The sequence below is a fragment of the Vombatus ursinus genome, unplaced genomic scaffold (genome assembly GCF_900497805.2).
Source record: "Vombatus ursinus unplaced genomic scaffold, bare-nosed wombat genome assembly UNPS02014804.1, whole genome shotgun sequence".
Taxonomy (NCBI): domain Eukaryota; kingdom Metazoa; phylum Chordata; class Mammalia; order Diprotodontia; family Vombatidae; genus Vombatus; species Vombatus ursinus.
In genome coordinates, this window is record NW_020954582.1 from 12,347,500 (window position 1) to 12,372,314 (window position 24,815).

Genomic DNA, 24,815 nt, shown 5'->3' on the forward strand with positions numbered 1-24,815 from the left:
TTCACGAATATTCTCCAGGAAATGAGGGAACTCGTGACGGGGACCCTTGCAAATTGGTTCATTCCTTTAGTCCTTCGTGCCTGCTGCTTCCCTCCCTCACCTTCTTTCTCTTTCCTTCCTTTCCTCCAGCTCTAGGCTCTTTCCTTGGTTCTTCTGCTCTTCAGTAAATCTCTCTTTTGCCCTCATTTTCCAAACCAAGAGCAGGGATGCCTGTATGATCTTGTGTTACGGAAAGCCCACCTGGGGCACGGGGAATAGCAGAAGTGCCTCAGGGTGAGGAACTTCAGCGAGGCTCAGTAACCTATCGCCAACCCCTCCTTCACTGCAGGCTGTAACTTAGAGCCCAGAGCCCAAGCCTCAGCAACCAGAAGCAGCCGAGAGGCCAATGGGTTTGACGCTGATTCCTAGCCAATTTCTGTAAGATTCTGTTAAAGAGATGGCTTGGAAACCCTGTTTGGGAAGGGGTTTCACGTCTAGTGCAAAAGACCGTTCACAGCGTCAGGCTTCAGGTAAACAACTACTTTACTAAACACATTCCCGCTGACCCTCAGGTAAAAGCAGCCTACAGTCTGTGTAAAGTTTTGTAAAAGCGGAAAGCCAGGAAGCTCCGCGGGGACCTCTTGCTGAATACATGGAGCTGTCCTTGTACGCTCTTTTGCCCAAAAGGCCCACTAAAAAGGTTTCAGATCAATCCACTGCTATGTTGGTTGGTTGGTTGTGGTCCTTTGCGCTTGAAGAAGACCAAAATGACATCACTCTGTTGGGATCCTTCCGTGTAAAGTTCACTTAAATGACCCAAGTTCTGCATCGTATATAGTGTCATGGCTCACAATAGCCCAGGGGGTGGGGAAAGGAGTTAATTCAAGCTGTTTAATATCATATCATCTCTGCCCACATCAATCATTAGAAAGGGAAGCAGTGATCACTAAGAGCCAGTGTGGGTTCACCAAGAACAGGCCATGTCAGACTATCCTCATTGGCTTTCTTTTGACAGAAGTAACTAGTCTAATATCAATGGAATACCACCAAGGCACTGTACCTAGATTCTGGCAAAGTGTTTGATGAAAAGTGTCTTGGCTTATTTTTACTGTCAAGACAGATTCCTTTCATGTATGCTCTGGAACAGAGGGCTGCTGAGGTTCCTTCTGACCCTCAGCTTCTGTGAAAGTTAGGCATTAGGCGGTTTTAGGTATATTTGGAACTAGATAAATGGCTAAATAATCTTTAATAGAACGACATCAATTCAGAGGGAGGTGCATCATGGAAGGGACCAGGAAGTGCACTCTTCACTCTTTGCTACTTAACATTTTTGTCAACGATGTGGACAAAGGCAAAGATGACAGGCTTCTCAAATAGATGGATGGCAGGTATAACATTGGAAGGGATATCTAATATATTGGACGTTAGAATCAAAATCTGAAAAAACAAAATCTCAAAAGACTAGAACAAGGGACCAAATCTAATAATACGAAAGCTGATGAAAGTAAATATAAAATCATAAATCTGGGGTTTATGTCACAAGTAGAACATGGAGGCATGTGGCCAGATGACCATCCCTGTGGAAGAGATCTCAGGGATTTGGGTGGACAGGAGTTCAGTATAAATCAACAGTATGACGCAGCAGCCAAAAATGCCAGTTTGGTCTTAGGAGGGGGTTAACAGAGACATAATACCCGGAATGAAGTAGGATTCTCATCTGCCTTGGTTAGACCATAGCTATGGTACCATGTCTAGTCATTTACCTATTTCCAAACTCACCAGACAAAGTAGGCTAAAGAGTCCAGAGGGGGACAGATGTGATGAAAGACCTAGAAATCAGGCCATACGTAACAATGGGAAATATTATCTTGAAGATGAGAAGTAGAGGCAGGACATAAAAACTTTCTTCATGTCTCTGAAGGGCCATCATGGGGAAGAGGGATTAGCTCTCTTGTGCTTGGCCCCCGAAGGAGGAACCAGGGTGAGAGTTGTATAGAAGTAGACTGAGGTTCGACGTCAGGAAATGGCTCCCGATGATCAAAGCCGGGCTGTTGTGGGAGCTTAAGCAAAGACTCAATTGTGGGGCCTCCTACAGAGGCAACTGCTTAAGGCCAGATTGGAGGAGGGCCCTTCTAAAGCTGAGATTCCAAGGTTCTGTGATCTTTCACCGGTGCTAGGGATACGGAAAGCATGATTCTCCCAGCATTCGTACTACATATCCATTTTGTTGCCAAGTGTTTTCATTGAAACCTGCACAGCCTCCCTAGAATCCAGCCCACTACCACCACCCTGGTTCAGACCCTTCTCGTGTCTCCCTCTGGATTGTTGCGATAGCCTCCTCGTAGAACTCCCTGCCTCAAGCCTCTCCCCGCTCGAGGCCGTCCTCCACTCAGCTGCCACAGGGATCTTCCTAAAGCGCAGGTCTGACCGTGCGCCCCCATTCAGTAAACTTCTTATTACCTCTAGGATCAAATACAAAATCCTCTGACATTTGAGACTCTTTTCAACCCATCTCCTACCTACATTTCCAGTCTTTATTCCTTTCCAGAAACTCTACAATTTAGTCATAGAGGCCTCATTAATATTCCTCATCTATTCCTTCTCCTTGACAAGGCAAACCCTTCTACTTGCAGAAGTGATCCCATCCCTCCCTGTTTTCTCCAGTAGACTATCCTCTCTGCTGCTTCCACTCTCTCACTCACCTTCTACCTCTCCGTCTGCTAGCTGTTTCCCGACTGCCTACAAACACGCCTGTGCCTCCGCCACCTTCAAAAAACCCTCGCTCAGTTTCATCTGTCTTTACCGGCTATCATCCCATATCTCTGCCCTATTGTGGCTACACTCCTGGAGAAGGCCATCTACCATCTGCCCTTCTCAGCTGGGCAGTCTAGCTTCTGGGCTCAGCATTGAACCAAGACTGCTCTTTGTAAAGTTACCAGGGATCTCTTAACTGCCAAATTGAATGGTCTTTTCTCCTTTTCTCAGGTTTTCTTGCTTCTTGACCTCTCTGGGCCTTTGGTAACATTTGGCATCCTTGACCACCCTTTTCTTTTTGATGCTTTCTTCTTTCTGTAAGATCTCCCCAGGCTTTCGTGACTTTGTTCTCTTCTGGTTTTCCTCCTACTCATCGGCCTGTTCTTTGTCATTCTCCTTCGCTACATCTTCATCCAGGTTAGGCTGGCCAACCATCGAAAGTCCCCTGTAACTCTGTCCTGGACCCTCTTCTCTCTTTATGCTACCTCACTTGGAGAGCTCATCACCTTCCATGGATTCAATTATCGTCTCCATTCTGATGATTCTCAGATCTCAAATCTCCTTATCTCTGCTGACCTCCAGTCTCACATCTCCAGCTGCCTATTGGATATTTAGATCTGGATGCCCTGTGGACGTCTTAAACTCAATGTGCTGAAAATTGGATTCATTATCTTTTACCCCAAATTCCCTGAATTCTGTGTTACTGTTTAGAGCACTGGCTTCCTCACGGTCACTCAGACTCAACGTCTGGGTGTCATCCCTAACTCTCTCTCGCCTTGCCCTTGCAATCTGTCGATAAATCCTGTAGATTTACTTTTGTAACGTCTCTTGCATAGACCCCCTTCTCTCCTCTGACACAGCCATAACCCTGCCCTAGTACAACACATTGCAGCTTGTCTTCCTTTCACTCATCCTCCCACTCCAGATGATCCTCCGTAGGGCCCGGTAGCTCCCTATTGCCTCCAGGATCAAATACAACATCCTTGGTTTGGCTTTCAAAGACCTTCCTCCCTTTCCAGTTATCTTAAACCTTGCTCCCCACCATTTACTCTTCCATCCAGTTACTCTGGTCTCTTGGCTGTTCCTCAAACAAGTCTCAGGGAATTTTCTCTGGCTGTTCCCCATGCCTGCAATGCTTTCCCTCCTCATCTCTGCCTCTGGGCTTCCTTCAAGTTCTAACTAAAATCCCATCCTTTACAAGAAGGTGCCTTGGCTGTGTTGATGATTTCAAATTTATCCCATGTATTCTTTCCTCTCTAGACCATCCTGACCTTGAGGTTAACATCCTCTACATAATTTCTTTGCACATAGTTGCTTGCATGTTGTCTGCCTAACAGATTGCTTGTGAGCAGTGATTGTCTTTGCTTTTATTAATATTCCAGGTACTTATGCTGGACATACAGTAGAAGCTTCATAAGCTTTTATTGGCTGACTGCCTCCCACCTGCATGCCTCCTAATCACCACCTCCATTTTCTTTTCTTGCTTGGTCCCGTCAATCCCTGCAGCTTTCAGCACTGCTGGCCAGTTCCTCTTCCTGTACACTCATCCTCCTTAGTTCCAGAATCATCCCCCTCTCCCGGTTCTGCTCCCACCCCTTTAACTGTCCATTCTTTGTTCCCTCCCTGGCTCCTCATCCTCTTCCTAACCCCTTAATGTGGGTTTTTCCTGAAGTTATGTCATTGCCCCCCACTTTTTTCCTCTCTCTACCCTCTATCCTTTGATGATATCTATCATTTGCTCCCATGACTTCAACTCCCACCTACAGGCAGATGACTCCCCAGCTCTATATCTCAATATCTCTAGTTCTAATCTCTCTTCCAGCGTCAAGACGTGAATCTCTAGCTTCTCACAGGGTCTCTAGTCAATTATTTCCCAGCAGTGTGGTATTTAGAAGGGACACTTAGCCTTCACTTAGTCTAGCCATTTAGTCCACAACTGAGCTTGCGAGAGGGGAAACTACTTGGACAAAGTGCTGCAGGTAGAGAGGCAGATGGATGGGCAGTATCTGCTCTGACTCACTGTTTCAGACTTTGGGGAGATCAGTTCATCTTTGCTTCTTCCTCTGTAACACAAGGGGCTTGGAGCAGTTCACCCCTAAGCTCCCTTCCAAACCTCAGTCCGTGCCCGCCGCATTCCAGCCAAGCCACTTTTTCCTGATTTCCCAAACCCGGTTCAGTTTGACCCAGTGAGTATCAGAGCCAGGTCCAATGACCCTAAACCCAATGCCCTTTCCACCACTCTATGTTAATGATCAATGGGAAAAGGTAAACGTGCCAACTGAGTCCTCACTTCCGACAACTAACTTTTCAAAGGACTCACGGATAAAGCATAATCCAAAGGAGCAGAGACTCTTGAGCCCAAGGACCTGGGGTCAAATCCTACCTGGATATCATTGACTAACTGTGATTTTGTAAGGGACTCATTTACCCTCCCTGTGGCTCAGTTTCCTCAACTGTAAAATGGGGGGTTTGGACCAGATGGCCACAGATCTCTTCCAGGCTTGCATCTGTGATCTTTGCTTCCCTGATGCATTAAATGCTTCTTCTATGAGGATTTCACGCCTCTTGGTCCATATCTGTGTATTGATCAGTTGACCACATCACTCAATTATGTCTCTTAGGTGGTGTCTTATGATCAAAATAAGGAAGGGGTTGAACCAATTGTCTTGATTTCTGCATTTCTTCCTGTCCTGCTTCCTGTATGTGAAGGAAGTATTACAGAATCCCAAGGAACTCATTCCAGGGACAGAGAAAGAACTTCGAAAAGAAATTAAGATCTTTCAATAGGGGCATTTAAAACGCAAAAAACCCTCTGAGAAAAGCCCAATCTCTGTGACCTAAGAAGACTCCTTTTCAAATCACAGCCTAACTCACAATCCCTAAAAGAATGCTCCAAAGCCATCTGAAACACCCTTGCATCCCCCTTTAAAGTTTGCTTTTCAATGCTTCTTTGTCAGAGGCTGATAGATATTGAAAGGACAGGAAAAATCTGCCTGGTGCATATAAGCTGATAATAAGAACAAAACACAGGATGTATTTCTCCTCCTTCCTCCCCTGCCTGTGGTTAAACATGAAGGAGATTCTGAAACCTATAATTACGTAATAATTGGTATCGCCACAAAAAGGCCAGTTCCTTTTTAAAAATTTTCTTGCTAAACCTCCTAATTGGTATTATAGCTGCTTTACCACCCTGCCTTGCAGACATCACCACTAGGCTTGCCAGTTGCCAAGTCGCATTTACTGTGCCAAGAATTGCAGAAACATTTTCCCAAAGAGCGTTGACTCCAAGATGGGTTGTTTATAGCCATACATTTTGTATTTCTCCTGACTGTGTGTCAGTATTAATGACAAAACCATGAAAACATAGTTGAGATCGTCTAATTGACGTCAGAACCACCTTGATGAATCCAACGGACCCAAATCAGAGTGCCAACGTCTCGCTGCCCTGCCAACATCATGACATGCCAGTGGTTTCCATAGTCTTTTCTTTGATCTTTAAGTCTATAGCACCAGTTATTTTGAAAAAAAAAAACTCTAGAGATTCTCTGGATGGAGCCTCTGAAGAAAATAACACTTTGAATTCCCCTAGGCTTTTGAAGTGTTCAGATAAAGAACTTTTCAGTTCCTTTGATTTCATATCAGACAGCTCAATAGGTAATCACTTTCCTCTCCTCTTTCTGCCCCTCCCTCCATCCCCTTTCTCTCCCACTCCTCATTTCTGCCCCCTCTCTGTCTTTCTCTTTTCTCCTCTCTTTCTTTTCTTTGTTTCCTTTCTTCTTCTCTCTGTCTTTCTCTCCTCTCCATCCCTCTGTCTCTCTCCCTCTATTTCTCTCCTCTATCTCCTCTCTTTGTCTCTGTCCTTCTTTCCGTCTCTGTCTTTGTCTGTCTCTCCCCTCTACCTTCCCTCCTTCTCTTATTACACACACACAGAGACACACACACACACACACACACACTGTCATTTTATTGAGCTATTAAAAGTTGGGCAACATTTTGCCTTCTCTACCAGTCCCTTGAGGGCAGGATCTGTTTCTTTTCATCCCCATTTTGTATCCCCAGTGCCCAGCACAATTCCTTGTACAACTACAAATTCATCTCTGATGTCTCTGATGTATCTACTCCCTCTATTGTTACACATTTCAACCCAACCATTTTTCATTCTTGCACATGTGGTCTCTTCATAAGTTCTCCATAGCGGCTTTGCTCAAAGTGCAGAGGGCCTTCCTCAGAGATTTCTGGATGTTCAGAGGATAGCAATGAAAGAAAATCATGGCCTGTCTAGATCACTTCGAAAAGCCTAAGAACTCTGACAAATGCAGTGACCAGCCATGACTTTAAGGGGCAGGTGGTCAAGCTTGTTGCTCACCTCCTGGCAGAGGGATTCAAGATATAGATTCAAGCTATAGAATGAGACGAATATCTTTGGACTCGGAGACTTTTGTTTTTGTTTTTTTTCTTTTCAATGGTAGAGAAGGTTGGTAACATAAATTTCTGTTAATTTAAAAAATTAAATGTAATTAAAAAAAAAGATATTGTCTGTTCATCAGTTATCTTTGTTCTTGCCATATGCCCAGGCCATCTTACTTTTTGATCAGATACTCCTTTGATGACATTCTTTATGAGCAACATGATATAGCCCAACATAAGCATCTCCATTGTTTACCTCACTCCCTCCAGCCCTTCCTGACTTCTTCAGCGTATCTCCTCACCATCATCCCACAAGACTCTCTCCCAGAGGACATGGTCAGTCCTATGTGTTAGGAATTTTTGAAAAAAATTAATTTTATTATTTATTTATTTTTTAATTGCCTCCCTGGATCCCTATAAGGATTAAATGAGATGACATTAGTAAAGTGCTTTGTAAATCTTAAAGCACTACGTAAATGCTTTTATTAATATTATTGTTGCTGTGCCTTCTGGGGGGTCAGTTTTCTCATCTGTAAAATGAGACAGTTGTACTTGATGGCCCCTAAGGCCACTTCTTACTCTAAATCTATGAGCCTACAACGTCTCCTACGTTTCCTCTCAAAATCACGAATTCTCCAGAAGACAGTCTTGGAATTTGGGACCAAAACCTGCCATCCAATAAAAGACATCAAACAATCCAACAAATGAATCCCCAGTGACTAGCACGGTATGTTATATTTACATTTTAATACTCCAGTAGATCTATAGTCCTTCCAATGATACCAATTGCAATCCGTTCATTATTTAGCACCTACCGTATGCCACGTATTGTGTTAGGTATTAGACATGCAAAGATAAAAATGAAAGTAAGCCCTGCTCTCCACGAGCTCACGTTCAACTGGTTCCATTTTGCTCAGAGAAGACACTCCATGGTAGATCATATGCACTGAAGGAGGAGAGGGCAGCTGTTTGCAAGACCTTTGCAGAACAGATTGGACTCTCTCCAGGAGAGATAATCTATCACCCAGAGAGAGACTTTGACTTCACACCTGGAGAGGAGGTAGATCTGGGGGCAGCTGCTAGTCCGAGGGTTGGGTCCAGCCAGAAGGAAGCTAACAGACATGGCAGAACCTAAGGAGCTGGGACCCCACAGGCCAGACGGGGATCAATGGATCTAGGCTCCTTGGGACTTCATTTGGGCCCAACTGGCTGAGGTCAGGGTCTGAGATAAACGCAGCTGTGCCTCACCCCCTTGTTCTTGGAATTCTTATTGCAAATCCATCAATTTCTGACACGTCAGCCCACATGGATTGCCAAACCCTCCTGTGACTCCTTCGACTTGATTTTACAAAGAAAAAAAATAAAGGGGAAACACCTTCTACCTTTGGAAATGATCCACAGGGGGCACGCTTTGGGTGACAAATTCAGGTTTGCAGACAAAAGTTTTGTGTTTACACAGATTCTGAATAAAGGGACCATATTTATAAAACTATCCACCAAGTCTGAGCAGTGTATCCTACCTTGGAGATTAACTCTGGAGACAGGAGGCTGGGTAGCAGCTGGAGACCTCCTGTGGGGGAAGAGAGAGGGAGAAGGAGATGGGGGAGAGAGAGAGAGAGAGATTTATTAATCTGTAGCCATAAGGGCAACATAGCTCAAAAGGGGGCCATGGGGCATCTGAGAAGCCTCATTTAGCTCACTCTCCTATGACCATTAAGTTGATTTTATATGCTCGATTGGATACAATGTGAGTGTCAGAAGCCAAACCATTGTAATATGAGGCAAAGGCCTTCTGCAATTTTCTCACTATCGCCGTGCCCTGGAATTTCCCTATAAACTACTTAAGGAACCTCAGACTTTCCAGGAAGGAAGTCATTTACTCTAGCTCCCCAGCCAACTTTGTTCCTGGCTTCCCCGTCACCCCTTGTTTTTTCGTTCTTTTGCTTATCCAAGGAGAGGCCTCAGGAGATTTCCACGCTTACTCAGGAATTGTTATGTTGAATTAAATCTCCATCGTCATCTCTTCCGGTAAGATCCTAGAATGTCAGACCTTATAGGCACCTTGCTTGTCTGGGCAGCAGTGAGGTGACATGGAAAAAGCACTGGAGAGTCAGGGGTCCTGGGTTCAGATCTCACTTCTGTCTGATCTTGAGCATGTCACTTAACCTGTATGAGCCTCAGTTTCCTCTTCTGCAAAATGAAAGCTTTTTTTTTTTTTTTAAACAATATGGTCTCTGAGGTACCTAGCTCTAAACCTTTCAGGGTAACTTGACCTCTCTGGGATTCAGTTTTCTCCTCTGCAAAGTAAAGGGTTAACAAGATAGTTTCTGAGGTCCCTCCCAACTTAAGATTTAAATCATTTTATCTCTCTGGCCTCAGTTTCCTCATCTATAAAAATGAGGGGTTTAGACAAAATGGCGTTTGAGGTCTCTTCTAACTTTAAGTGTAACTAGATCACTTGACTTTTCTGGGCCTCAGTTTCCTCATCTGTGAGCCAGTTGGACCACCTGGCCTCCAAGAATCCCTTTCAGTGGAAGATTTTGTGTTCCTCTGACCCATATCAAGATTTGCAAAGCACTTCCCTCAAAACAACCCCATGAATGAGTGACAAATGCAAGGGTTCTCCTATATGAGGCCTATTTTCCAGATGAGGAAACAGTCCCAGTAAAGGGGAGTGACTGACCAGGATCATTCCTCGAGTCTCCTTCTAGGCCAGAATTCAAACCCTAGACAAGCAGTTTCAAACTTAGCATTCATTCTTCTACACCAGGTAGAATAGGTCATTCTATCCCATCTGCCCATCATATAGGCTGGGAAAATTATACCCAGAGGGGAGAAGAATTTTCTTGGGTCATACAGCTAATAAGTGTCAGATCTGGGCCTCCTGACTCCCAGGTGTTCACTCCTTCCCAACATGACATTAATCATCATCATTGTATGTGTGAAATAATCAAAGCATATTTGAATTAAAAATTAGAGAGATGCAAATAACCTGTGCTTGCATCACCAAAGTGCTAAAGTGTCCAATTTGTATCCTTAGTATGTTTCACAAACTGTTACAGTCAGATTTTCTGGCTCCTGGTCTTAGTCTTAATTTTCATTAATGTTTGAGGTCACAATGATAATGTCACTTTTTTTTTTAGCTACATATGTGATTTTATTGGTGCAGGGGGCTTCCATTCAGGAAACTTCACTGATATAGATCAGCACCTGTGCTGCAATTTACCATCTTAGAGAATTAAAAACCTGTGGTTTTGAACCCTGGGCCTACTTTTTATTAGTCCTGTGGAATGGTGGGGAAGTCACATGATATCCCTGTCCCTCAGTTTCCTTAGCTGTAAAATGGTGCTAAACACTTGCATTACCTTGTTCACAGAGCTGTCAAACACAGGTAACAAATTGCTCTGCAAACATGAGTTATTTTTATGATTTGGAGCATTTAAAATGTGGATTCCAGCTAGTATTTTGAGGGAAGTGAAAGTGTGCCCCTTCCTATAACAGTTTGTATCTTGCTATTTTAATTTTACAAATGAAGAAAATGGAGACTAGAAAGGATGAGCAACTCACCCAAGGTCATGAAGCAAAGTAAGCCCTCAGAGCTAGGTCAATAAAATGCAAAAAACGTTGCAAATAATCCAGAGTCATCTGGTGCAGAAATCTAACTCAGACTAGGGTGGAGGCCTCTCTGAATCCCCAAATTCTGAGAAGTGCCATGCCTAACAAAAAGGGTATTCTTTAAGGGGTTCTGAGATCCATTCTCATAGGAGGTGCATAAGGGTGGTTGTACTTTATGACTTGGGTATGAGTGGATAATGGGACTCTTGTGACCCACCCTGGTCAATGGAGTTTGTTTGCCCAAGGTGTTCAACTTCCGGACAGGAAGTCATTTACATATGGCAACTGGGGGAAGTGACAGATGTTAGGTGATGATGAAGAAGATGAGGATGACGTCAATGACAGCAGGATCAGGAAAAAATAATTGTTCCCACAAGGGAACACTGGAGGGAGACTGGAAAGATGACTAGACCTGGAGGCAGAAAATCAAGGCTTGGACTCCAGCAAGAGTGATAGGGTTGGAGGACTTCCTTGCTGCTTGTCCCTTTGGACAAAGGGATCTACCTGACTTTGCGCAAGTCCCTGAACCTACCTGCCTCAGTTTACCCAGCTGTAAAATGAGGATGTTGGTTGGTCTGATTTCCAAGGTCCCTTCCAATTTTTAAATCTATGGCTGGCTTTGTTACTCACTAGGCAGGTACTCATGGAAAAAATGGTAATGTGGAAAGAAGTATTGGCTCTGATGTCAGAAGACTGGGGTTCAAATCCCGCCTCAAATATGTGACCTTGAATGAGTCACTCGTTGTCATAGGGCTCCGTTTCCTCTGTTATAAAGTGGGGATCATAACACTACCTTCCTTCCAGTTTTGCTGTGAGAAAATAATTTTGTAACCCTTAAAAGCATTCCAGAGACGGGGATTATCATTACATCTGGACCTATGTTTTCATCAGTACCAGGAGCTGGCTCCGCGTGTGGGGAGCCCCACCAGTCACAGAACGTCCCCATTTTGCAGCTCCTCCTCCTAGGTTAGTTGTCTGGAGCCCCCAAAGGTCAGTGACTTGTTAGGGTCACATAGCTGTCCTTACCTTGAGGCCAGCCCTCTATCCATTTGGCCTTGTGGATGATAGCAGTTGTTAATCACTAGGAATATTAATGTAATTGAAAGATAAATAGACTTGGGGGTCAGGGAAGACCCAGTTTTAAATCCACCTCCCATGCCTACTCATTTGATGACTATTTGCTAAGGCTTTGACAGACTGTATTTATCCTTTCTAGACTCAGTTTCCTGGGGTAGCTAGGTGTCGCAGTTGATAGAGCACCGGTCCTGAAGTCAGGAGGACCTGAGGTCAAATCCAGACTCAGACCAAACATTTGACACTCACTAGCTGTGTGACCCTAGGCAAAATCACTTAACCCCAATTGCCTAAAAAAAAAAAAACAAACAAAAAAAAACAAATAGACTCAGTTTCCCCATCTACAATATGGGGATTGTGATATTGATAGTTCCTCACAGAAATGCTGTGGGGCTCATATGAGGTCAACTAAGTATAGAAAGAGCTTTAAGTGCTGTAGGAATAGTGGCTATTATTTTATTATCATCAACAACAATAGGCGTAGTGCAAGCTTACCTAGTGATGTTGCTTTAAGATTGATAAGCATTGTTTTTCAACCACACAGAGCCTGGCGTGTAGAAATGCTTGTTAATTGACTGATTGATGTCACCATGAATCCCAAGGTGGAAGGGGCCTCATGGGGCTACCCTGGCCAACCCCCCAATTTTGCAGACAAGTAGTGAAATAATGAGAGGCAGGTTGGCCATCACAAGTAGACAGTGTGGAAGGGTAAAAGAAGGCACCTGGGTTAAAATCCAGCTTTGCCACTAGTTAGCTGGGTGACCTTGGGTAAATTACTAGATTTCCCTGGGCCTCAGTTTCTGTCTTTACTGGGGAGCTGGCATTGGGGGGTGGCCTAGTTGACCTCTATGACCCTTTCCAGCTTTGAATCTATGATCCCATCAATTTAAGAGTATTTGTTTCAGAAGGTTTATATACCTTTATATTAAAAGCATCTCCATACAACCACATTAAATCATTTTGCATTATTCTGCCCCCTTCTCCCACATCGTAAGTGATGGTGGGCAGAGGTCAGGGTACAAGAAGTTCTTGCTACCAGCCTTGTCTTCCATTTTTTAGGCCTCTTTCCAAGCGCAATGAGGCATCCACACCTGGTCTCTATGGTGCAATGAAGCTGGGGGGAGGGGGGGCAATTGAACTGAACAGGCCAGGGGTGCCCACTCTGTCTTTAGAACCCCCTCTCCCTGCCTTTCTTCCATTGCCCCCAGGGTCTTTAAAAAACAGAGTATTTGAACTTGAAACCCAAAAGAAAAAAAAAGACTGAAGAAGGCCTGCACCTGGACATATTTCTCTGGAAGGGAACCAAGAAAGAACATGGGGATTTTTCACTCTCTGGGTGGCCTGATTTCCTACAGTGGGTAGAGTTGGGGAAGAAAGGTGACTTTGTGCCTTCCTTCAGAAGTAGACGGTTCAAAAAAAAAAAGGTACACGGTTCCTCGGAATTTATTCTTATTTCCAATAAAATCTCCATTTGATCCATTTTGTGGAATTTGATTCAATCCAACTAAACAAGCATTTATTAAGCACCTACCTGTTTTTAAGATGAAAGCTGAATTAGAAAGGGACCGCTTAGAGGGTGCCATTGTGCATAGAGTCTGGAAGTCCTGAGTTCAAATCCAGCCTCAGATACTTACTAGCTGTGTGACCGTGGGCACTCAATCATGGCTGCTTCCAATGGTAAGTCATATGAGAATTTATAATTCTGATAGAATGTAAAGATCCTGAGGGTGGGGACTATTCTGTTGTTTTCTGCAGTGCCTGTCAGTGTTTAATAAATACTTGGGAAGGTAGAGGAAAGCGCACTGGCTTTGGAGTTGGAGGACCTGGGTTTAAATCCCTCTTTTGTCCTTTAGTTATGTATGACTCTCCATGACCCCATTTGGGGTTTTCTTGGCAGAGATACTGGAGTGGTTTGCCATTTCCCTCTCCAGCTCATTTTACAGATGAGGAAACTGAGGCAGATAGGGTTAAGTGACTTGCCCAGGGTCATACAAGTAGTAAGTGTCTGAGGCTGGATTTGAACTCAGGAAGATAAGTCTTCCAGACTCCAGGCCTCGTGCTCTGTGCGCTATGGCATCCTCCAACTGCGCAATCCCTCTTTTGTCAGTTGTTCTGTGTGTGAGGTTGGGCAATTCACATGACTCCAAGTGTGTTACAGAGGAAAGAGCGCTTGGTACGGAGTCAAAGGACTTGGGTTCAGATCTTGCCTCTGACTCTTACTGCTTGTATGACCTAGGTCACTTTCCCCAGCCTCAGTTTCCTTTCTTGAAAAATGAGCAGGGTTGGACTTGATGATGTGTTCCAACCTGAATATGATGCTCAGAATTGTGGATTCAGAGACAGAATATCTTAATCCAAATTCCTTATCTTGCAAAGGCGGAAACTGAGGCTTGAAGAAATGATGCAAGTTACTCCAGACTACACAGGAAATAAATAACAAAACTAAGACTCAAATGCAGGTCAAAGGGCCATGAGGAAACACACTTTTATTAAGCCCCTACTATGTGCCAGGCACATGCTAAGCACTTTACAATTATTATCTCAGCTGTTAATAGGATTGTAGCTTAAGAGCTACAAGTGATCGTAAATGCCATCCAGGCCACCCCCTTCATTTTAAAGAAGAGGAAACATAGTCCCAGGCAGGTAAGGACAGAATGTCCAGGAAGATCAGAGCCAGGATTCACACCCAGGTCCTTTGACTCCAAGGGCTATTCTTTTCATGAAAGGCCTTGTCTAAATTGACAAAATTGACCGGACTTACTTGTTGGCTGCTCCGTGAAGATTAGTCAGGAGGGTGAAGTTATTTCTCACGCTTCGCAGGCTGGCGAGGACCTAGAAAGGGTCAGAAATTTAAAAATACAGTGTGATAATGTGAAGGGTCTGGTGCACACAGGGAAAAAGGATGTGCAGAAACATAGGAATCGAGTCTCATACCCACCTGTGCGAAAGGTGTTACGATCAGGTCGTCACCATGTCTAGTGAGAAAGGAGAGAGAAAAAGAAGGCATTAAAATGATGTTGAATGGTAGAATTCCATGGCAGTAACCACATGGACCCCTGCATGGTACAGGGGGATAGCTGAACTGTACCCCGGACTGGGCAGCCAGGGCTTTGCCTCAGGGTACAAAACTTGGGAGGCCACCAACAGCCCTGCTCCAGGGTGTGCTTCTTCCTCCCTCCCTTCCCTAGCTTCTCAGTGGCGGCCAATCCTCCAGCTGAGTAGAAACCTTGTGAGGTATTGTGGGGGGCATCAGCAACATGCCAGATAAATCCCTGCCCCCTGCCCAAGGGACAAAAACGTTTAGTTTTAGCTCTGGAGAATATAAACGCTACCAACAGTCCCTCCTCTTGGGAACCATATTAACAGTAGTGAATATAAATGCAAAGATATGGATCTCAGCCCCAGAGAAATAGAAATCATGGCGGCTTCATTGCTCTGGGTTGGCAATGGATAGATACGTTCTCCCTGTCAGGAAACCTACCAGGCCCATGGTCGTAGGAAGTAACTAACTTGGCCTCCTGAAATTCAATACAACTGGAGAATTTTGTTGGCAGGAGCCAGAAAATTGAAAAGGAGAGATGCTTCCTCCGACTCCTCCTCCTCTTTCTTCTCCTTCTCCTTCTCTCTCTCTCTCTCTCTCTCTCTGTCTCTCTCTCTTCCTTCCTCCCTCTCCCTCTTACTCATTAACTCTACCTTCGCCTCTCTTCTTTCTCTCTTCTGTCTCTGTCTCTGTCTCTCTCTCGGGCATACAGGGTACAGCTGTGGAAAAAAGGCCTCACAGTCTGGGGAAAGGTTAACTCTGAGTTTTCTGGCTTTTACTGAACCAAATTGCAGTGTAAGGTTGCTTAAACACCCGCCTGATGTCTGGGAATCCCATTACTTTTGTTTTTGATGTGACTTTTAAAAAGTGCTCAGTGGAAGCCTGCCTGATGCCTTGAGTCTTTTAGACAAAAGCTCAGAATGGTTTTCTGCAAATATGTAGTTAGAAAGAGCCAAATATAGACCTAGATACTTTCAGAAGTGTTTTTCTTAATTGGTACATGCTTGTTTTTAAGCCTTCTTAGGTCACTATCCAGCAAAACTTCTACTTAGGTCTTTAGAAGTCATGCCCGAGCATGGCCTAGGAACAGAACAGGCTAATATTTGTAGACAACGTGCAACCATGTGAATCATGAAGGTAATCTGGCAATCACGGAGGGCTCTCCCCCCCTTTTTTCCCCTTTTTTTCCCTTTTGTCTTCCAGAACAATTCATTCTCCCACCGTCCTTCTAAAGCAAACTCTTCTTTCTTTGTTTTTTTTGTCTTGAATTTTTCTTTTTTTTGTTGTTGTACGGGACATGACTCTCTTCCTGTGATCTTCATGCTAAGAGGAAGGATGAAATCATTCAATCAACCAGCATTTGCTAAGCATTGCTAGGAGTTAAGAACAAAAAGACATAAATGAAACAGCCCCTGCCCTCAAGAAGCTTATAGTCAATTAGAGATATAGTATGTACATATAAAACTCTACACAAAATAAAAACAAGGTGACCCTTAGGAATTTCTGTTGTTGTTGTTATAGATGATTCATTTTCAGTCCTGACTCTCCATGACCTCATTGAGGGTTTTCTTGGCAAAGATACTGGAGTAGTTTGCCATTTCTTTCTCTGGCTCATTGTACAGATGAGGAAACTGAGGCAGAGATAAGTGACTTGCCCAAGGTGACTCAATAAGTATCTGAAGCTGGATTTGAACTCAGGGAGATGAGTCTTTGTGGCTCTAGTCCCAGGGCTCTGTGCACTATGGCTCCCCCAGCAGTTGGTCATTAGGAGAAGGCACTAGCAGATGGTAGGGCAGGAGTCAGAGAGGGCTTCATGTAGGAGGTGACACTGAACTGAAGGCACCTTGGGCAGCCTGTGCAAAGACGTGAAGTGCTGTGTAACGAGCAGCAAGAAGAAGGAATCATTGGAAATGGAAGTGTGCACAGGAAGTTCAGAGGTCATCTGGATCGTTTCCAGTATGGAAGGATCGCTGGCTTGGAGCTGGGTTCTATTCCTGGCGGTGCTTCTCACTCCCTCTGTCAGTTGGGGCAAGTTTGCTCATTTGGAGTGGAAAGAGTTTATTGTCATAGGACCTGAGTTCAAATCCCAACAATAACATGTCCTACCTGTGAGAACTTGGGCAAGTCATTATTAACCTCTTTGGGCCTCGATCTATTAGATTTCACTGAAAATGATGGAAGTGAATACGGCTAACTGTAAAGCCTGGATTCAGAAAATCAACTTCCCAAAAACAAGACAGGGGAGGCAGGCTAGATAGCAGTTAACCTGTAAAAGATCTGGGGATTTTAGTGGACCTCAAGCTCCTTAGGAATCCACAGCATGAAATGGGAGCTTCAACAGCTTCCAGACAAGCATCGTGCCCAGGACTGGGAAGCTGGTGGTCCTCTTGCACCCTGGCCCAGCTAGACTGTACCTGGGGACTTCCTTGTCCCTCTCTGTCTTTTGGGAAGGCCTGTGCGTTAGGTGAGAGAGTGAGCAGAGGAGGGCAATAGGACCTTCTGGACATCACACTGAATGAGAGATACCAGGGCTATTTATCCTGGAGAAGAGAAAACCCACTAAAAGGAAAGGCCGCCATCTTTAAGGATAGGAATGTGTGTCCTTCCAAAAGGGCTTAGCTTTGTTCTGCTTGACAATATGAGGGCATAAGGAGGAGAGATGAGTGCCAGATTCCCAGCTGATGGAAGGGAAGTCTCCCTGACAAGGAGCATGGTCTGCAACAAGGAAAAGCATCTCCTTCAAGGAGGCCTCAGGTCATTTGCCAGCTATCTATCATAGAGGAGATTTCTGTTCAGCTACAGGTTGGACCCGTCTTTGAAATCTTTGACACCTGCCTTTCATCTCTGTGTACCTGGTTCTGTTAAAATGATATCAACTACCCTCATGTGCCGTCCATCAATCAATCAATAAGCATTTATTAAGCACCTACTATGTGCATGCCAGGCATTGTGCTAATTTCTAGGGATACAAAAATATGCAAAAGACAATCCCTGCCCACAAGGAGCTTAAAATCTAATGATATGCCTTATATATGCCTTATATAAAGGGTTCCGGCAGATGGATTTAGAGAAATCCAAGCCCCAAGCCCACGCACCATCAGAGACGTTGGGGCTGAGGAGGCTGACTGTTTCATTCCCACTACTGGTAAATAGGTTGATAAATGGGCTGGGGCCCCAGCAGTGGCTTTGGCTGAAGTCTTTGTGGAAGGACACACTTGGAGTATATCACTCAGGCTGACATAGGTGAAATCCATATAATTGTTCTTATGGTGAGTCTCATGAGGCTGATCAGGGCTTACAAAGGTCAAGGCAAGAACACAAGTCCAGAAAACGGGAACGGTCCCCGCAAACCACTTGAGCACTGGTCACTATTTACAGATCAGTTCTGGCTCTAATGTGAGATCTGAGAAGGTTACAGGGAGCTAGCTACCTATCCTCTGTCTCTCTGCTAAGGTGTTGTTCGCTCATTTCAGTCATGTCCAACTCTCTATGACCCCATTTGGGGTTTTCTTGGCAGAGATACTGGAGTGCTTTGCCATTTCCTTCTCCAGTTCATTTTACAGATGAGGAAACTGAGGCAGGCAGAGATTAAGTGACTTGCCCAGGGTCACACAGCTAGCAAGTGTCTGAGGGCAGATTTGAACTCAAGAAGATAAGTCTTCCTGGCTCTAGTCCCCCACTGCAGACACCATGGCACCCCCTAGCTCTCTCTGCTGAAGTAGCATAGCCTAATTTGGTGAACAAACCCTAATTCTGTAAGGATGAGCTCCAGTCAGTAGCTAAGAGATGCAGTGGATAAAGTTCTAGATCTGGAGTCAGGAAGACCTGAGCTCAAATCCTGCCTCAGACACTGACTAACTGGGGGGACCCTGGGCAAGTCACTTAGCCTCTGCCTGCCTCAGTTTCCTCCTGCACCTTTCTCTCAAGTTTGTTGTGAAGATCCAATGAGATCATATTTGCAAAGCACTTTGCAAACCTTAGAGCACAGTGCAAATGCTATGCTTAGTTCCCCCATCCAATCACCGCCTATTTATTTTGTGTAGTTTCTATTTACTTATCAGTGAACATGTCGCATCTGCCCACAGAATGGAAGCTCACTGAGGGCAGGAACTGCTTCATCTTTACATTTCTGACACATAGTAGGCGCTTGATAATTGCTTGTTGGTTAGATGATATGGGTTCACATCAGGTAGCAGATATGAAAGCTACTTATAAACTGAAAAGTGCTTTGTTAAGGTATTATCTTGAGAAGTTTCACTCTGAATGCAAATGTCATAACTGTTTATCATGGGTTAAATATACAATTGTATTTAAATATAAAATTAAGTGTTAAGTTTATTATGGATTAAATATAAAAACATGAAGTTTAATCAGTTTATTTTAAAATGACCCATGTCTAGTCATTCTCCTGCAAACCACTTCTGAAGTGGCTGGAATAACGTGGCTGGAAACCTGCCGGAGCAGTACATGAGCGCCATCTGGTGGCCCAGCCAACGTGGACTACCCAATCTCCCTTCTCTGGGTCTTTGGACAGGCTGCTCGCTCCCCATGCCTGGAATTCACTTCTTCCCTCACCCTATTCCCTGGGTTACTTAGCTTTTTTTTTTTAAGACTCTGTTCAGATACAGCTTTCTATAGTATCCTGATATCCCTTAGTGTTTAGCGCTCTCCTTTCTCAAAGGACTGTATTTATATCTCTGTGCGTAACTTGCATCCTATAGTAGAATGCAAAGTCCTCAAGGACCAGGATGTTCTTCTCGTCTTTGCACACAGTGGTCACTTAATAAATGCTTATTGAGCCATTTAATTGAATTGAACCAGAATACTGCAAACATACAGAGCCATCTGTTGGCTAAAAGATGGATCTAAATTAAACATCACCATTATCGTTGTCAAGATTTCATTCATCACTAATTCTTCTTTTTCCTCTTCTGTCCATGGTGTAGCCTCAACTAAGATGCTCAGAAACCTGTCTGGCTTCAAGATGTCTGCAGATTCTGTTCATAGGAGGGTAGATAAAGTTGGGGCTTTTGGAATGAGTGAGTCCAATCCTCTCATTTTATACAGGAGGAAATCGAGGCACAAAGAGGCACCCAGAAAGTGAGTGGAAGAGTGGGAGTTTGAAGTCAGGCTCATGGGCTCCGAGCCCAGAGCCCCGTAAGCCGGTCCCACCTGGGTCTCTCAGCTCCCGTCAGCACTGGAGCTGTTCCAATCCAAGTCTCTGCTTACAGGGATGGGATAAGAATAGATCCTGCCTCTGGACCTCTTCTCAGATGGACAGAGGGTTAGCAGAAATAATAACTACAGAAGATTCTTGGTATGGGCTACATAGCTTACGTGAATGAGGCCACATGGGAAAGCAGCTAGCCAATGAGAGAGAAAGCAGACAGAGCTGGGTTCAAATCCCACCTTTGACACTTACTAGCTCTGTGTCCTTTGGACAAGTCACTTCTTTCTGGGTTTTAGTTTCTTCATCTGTAAAATGGGAATCCCTGGGATGCCTTCTGCACAGAGCTGTCATGGCGCTCAAATGAGAAGATTCTGGTCACATGCTTTGTCACATTTTAAAAGTTCTATACAAATGTCAGTTTCTGAGTACAGTTGGAAACGTGGGCTTTGGTCTTTGAAATGCCTTTTGGTTAAGTTCCTACTATGTGCCAGGCATTGTGCTTGGTACTAGGGATACAGAGGCCGACAACTTTCCTCAGCTCTGCCTCACTTAAATCCAATTCACGCACAAATCAAGACATCACCCTCTGATACCACTGGTCCTCTTAGAAAATGAAGGACGAACAACAATGAAAACACGAAAGGGTCTTTGCCTTCGAGGACCTTACATTCCATTGGAAGGAAACCACAAATTATGATGCAGTGGATAAAATGCTGAATTTGGAGTCAGGAAAAACTGGGTTCAAAGCCTGCTTCAGCTACTCAGCTGTATGAACCTGGGAAAGTCATATAATCACTATACGCTTCAGTTTCCTTATCTGGAAGGTAGGGGGTACATGGCATAGAATGTTGGATTGGGTGCCAGGAAGGCTAGAGTTCAAATTTGGCCTCAGACACTAGTTGTGGGACCCTGGGAAAGTCCCTTGTCACTCTCAGCCTCAGTTTTTAGTTGTGTAAAATGGGGATCATAATAGCACCTATCTTCCAGGGCTGTTGTGAGGATAAAGTAAGAAAAGGCCTTGCAAACCTGAGAGTATTGTATCACTTCTATCCATTATCATTGTTGTTATCTGTAAATGAGGGCAAACGTAGCCTCTAGTGTCCACTCCTGATTCAAACCTACGGTTCTCGATGCACAAAAGAAATTCAAAATAGACACAAAGTAGATGACAGGTTTGAAGGAGGTTTTCCTCATCTTGGGCCCTTAAAGTAGTGGCAACAAGATTATTATCCCCATTATTCAGAGGAGGAAAAGAAGTCACTTGTTTCTGGTCACACAGATACTATTTGTCATAGAACAGATTCAAACCCAGGAGTCCCGGCTGTCAAATATCATGTCTTGTATTTATCTCCCACAGCCATTAAGATATGTGGGATCCACAGCAGGTACAAATGACTTCTTGATGACTGAATGAATCAATGAAGGAATGAATGAATGAATAACTGAACTCGGGTGTGGGGAACAGAATAATGATGTAGTCACCTGATTCATTCTATTGCCTGTCCTTGTAAAGGGGCAAGAGTGCTAATGAAGGGGAAAGGAAAGGAAGGAATCTGCAGCAGGCGATGATGCTGGGAGCAGAAGAGGATGTCAGCACGGCTTCCCCAGGACCGCTGGCCAAGCCGCCTTTCTTCCTCTCAGGGCAGGAGTGGTGGAATAACGGGGTAAGAAATGAAATGGGTTTTCAGATGTGGCCAATATTTTTTTTGTTGTAGTTGTTATTGTTGTTTAAGTATGCTTGTTTATTTCTAGGAAGGGTTCTCCTGGAGATGGAATCACTAGCAAATAATAGTAGTTTAAAAAACCATCTATAATACACACACATACAAATCTATATGTGAATATGTATATTATGGAAGCTTTTTTTACATATACACAATATATACACATATACATGTATATATACACATATCTATAATAGTACAGTTTTGAGCTATTAAAGCTAGCAATATATACACACATGCATATGTACATATTAATAGACATATCTTTACTAGCTTAAAACTACACTGAGACTTTGGGGACAGTGCATGTGCATGTGTGTATATGTGTGTGCATGTGCGTGCATGTGTGTATGTGTGTAGACATATACACAGACACATTTGTTATGTATTTTGCCAGAAAGACAGATGCCAGATTGTGGAAAGCTTTGCATAAAGGAGTTTGAATTTTCATGGAAGGCAAAGGGGGCCACTTAAGATTTCTGAGCAAAACGTTTCTATACATAATAATAATTTATTATTCTGGCAGGGATATGAAAAAGGGATTGGGGCAAAGTGAGAGTAGTAGCGGGAAGATCTGTAAGGAGGGCACTGAAATAATCCAGGCAGATGGTAATAACAATGTGTATTCAGGAGATTGTCCTATGAGGGCTCTTTCAGAGATGAGATCCATGGATACCTGCTGACCACTTGGCCACGAGAAGTAACACGTCCAGTGGATGTGAGGATGAGAGAATTGACAAAAATAATGAAAGCTTATGAACCCAGGACATTATGTAAATGGTGGGATTACCCATAGAAATAGTAAAATCAGATGGAGAAGCAGGTGTGTGTGTGTGTGTTGGGGAGGGAGGGAGTTATTATTTTAGGATGTCCTAAACTGAGGTGATACATTGTTCAAGGGAGAGATGTCCTATAAATAGTCTGGGATTGTAACTCAGCATGGGAAAACTACATGTGGGAGTTGTTGGTGTAGACATAGCCATGTGAGTGAACAAGATTGTCAAAGGAGAGAGTACAGACTTCAATGGTCATTCACAATTGTTCAGGGAAACTGAGGTGTGCCTGTTGATGATTCCTACAGAAACCTTTGGGGATATCCTCACAGGCTCACAGATCTAGAACTGGAAAGAGATCTTTGAGGTCATCAAAAGTCCAACCACTTATGATTGGATCATGGATTTAGAGCTAGAGTACATGTTAGAGAGCATTAAGACCAACCACCTTATTTTACAGATGAGGAAACTGAGGCACAGAGAGATTAAGTCACACAACCAGCAAGTGTCTGAATCAGGATTTGACCCCAGTTCTTCCTGAGTTCCAGGTTTGGTGCCCTTCATTTGAAGACAACATGGAGAAACAGGGACATGTCTTGACAAGGTATGTCTTGACCAAGGTCATGCTGGTATTGGCAAGACTGAGATTTGAAACCAGAATTCTTTCCATTGTATCTCATGATCTTCTCTGCCTTTGCCTTTGGCATTCCTATCCATTTTGTGAATCCCTTCTAGGAACCAAAGAAGACTCAGAATTTTTCCTCTTTGGGATTAAAGTTAGTCACTGATGTTTTTATACATGCAATGTTTTTAAACCATGCAACCAAAAACTTTATATGTGTGCCCAGAAAGCTTTTAACTCACGGACTACAGTATAAAATGTTATTTGGGTTTTGAAATTAGATTAAACCAGAAACACAACCCAGTGGTTGATCTTTAAATGAAAATCACAGACCCCTAATTAATGAAAGGAAAATGGAAACACTTGACTACAGCTAATTAATAGAACTCCACAAGTGGAGTTTCATCAAGCAAGTATCTTAACAAATGGGCATTACTGGTAGGTTCAAGAGAAGGAGACAGTTCTGTTTCTCCTCCCTTCCCTGTTCCAACTCCACCATGAGGATTTGCCAGAAGGAAAACCCAGGTGCCTGATTAGCTGCTCTCCCCTCTTGCCAGGACTCTTAATAAGCAGAAAATCCAAATGTGATTTAAGAGCATTTAAAAGTATCTTAAGACCCCTGTTGTCTAAACAGTTCAGGGAATAAAGCTGAAAGTACTCATTACCCTAATTCCTACCCACACCCTAAGCATGCCATATTGTTAAGGCCTTTGAGGACACATCTTGTGTTCCCAATGCTCAGCAATGTTCCTGAGGGCCTGAAAATATTCACAGCATTTTCCTCTTTTCATTTTCATGCTTCGTTGGTCTCAGGTGAAAAGGGAAGGAGAAGTCCTTTAGGGTTTTGTGTGTGTCTGTTTGGTTTTAAACAGTGTCAGTAAATGAAGTAGGTGTGAGACGGGAAGCCAGCAGCTCATACTTACTGTTCGCTTGGAAGGGAAGAATTCCTAGACATGGCCTTTGGTGAGAGGTCATAGTCACTGTCTGACCTGTAGAGGAATGATTCTCGACGCTGGCTGTGCCCTGGGAAGGTGGTATGTAACACCAGCCCCGAGGAGGAGCTGGCCTGTGGATCCAGGGGGCTTCGACCAGGGGACGGGCCATTTTCCACATCAAAACTGAAAAACAAAACAGAGAAATTGAGTCACTTGTGGTCTGAGGAGATGTCTCCATTGTCACTGACTTGGGCATCTAAGTATCATCAGACATTATCAGAATGGGGCCCATTTCTTTAGCTTCCCTGAACACCAGGTTTTAATTGGCAGGTAGACCATCCCCACAGCCTAAAAGTGGGAGGTGGGTGGCTGGGTATAGTAATAGTAGTAGTAGTAGCAATAGTAGCAGTAGTAGTAGTAGTAGTAGTAGTAGTAGTAGTAGTAGTAGTGGTAGTAATCAATTATTACTGCAGTCAGTCAACAAACTGATAAACAAAAATTTAAATCTTTGCTATTTGTGAGGTACCATGCTAAGCATTGGGTAGTGAAAGGACAACAAAAATACTGGCCCTGTCCTCAGGGAGCTTACTTTCTAATGGAAGAGACAAAAGGCAAATAACTGTATCTAGAAGAGATCTCAAGGGTAATTTCAAGGGTAAGTCTCTGGTGGAAGTGGGGAAACCAGGAAGGCCTCCTGCAGAAGGTAGGATTTCAGCTGAGTC

The 24,815-nt window shown here is 43.9% G+C and overlaps 1 protein-coding gene across 1 annotated transcript in view; it reads right to left on the minus strand.

Annotated features, from left to right (window-relative positions):
• Positions 1-24,815, minus strand: part of PDE4B (phosphodiesterase 4B) — a 439,367-nt gene that overhangs the window by 144,860 nt on the left and 269,692 nt on the right. The window contains exons 2-5 of the mRNA XM_027874039.1: positions 24,082-24,276; positions 14,768-14,804; positions 14,591-14,661; positions 8,661-8,710 (exon numbers count right to left, since the gene is read on the minus strand). Coding sequence (XP_027729840.1) covers positions 8,661-8,710; positions 14,591-14,661; positions 14,768-14,804; positions 24,082-24,276 — 353 coding nt within the window. The remainder of the gene's footprint in view (positions 1-8,660; positions 8,711-14,590; positions 14,662-14,767; positions 14,805-24,081; positions 24,277-24,815) is intronic.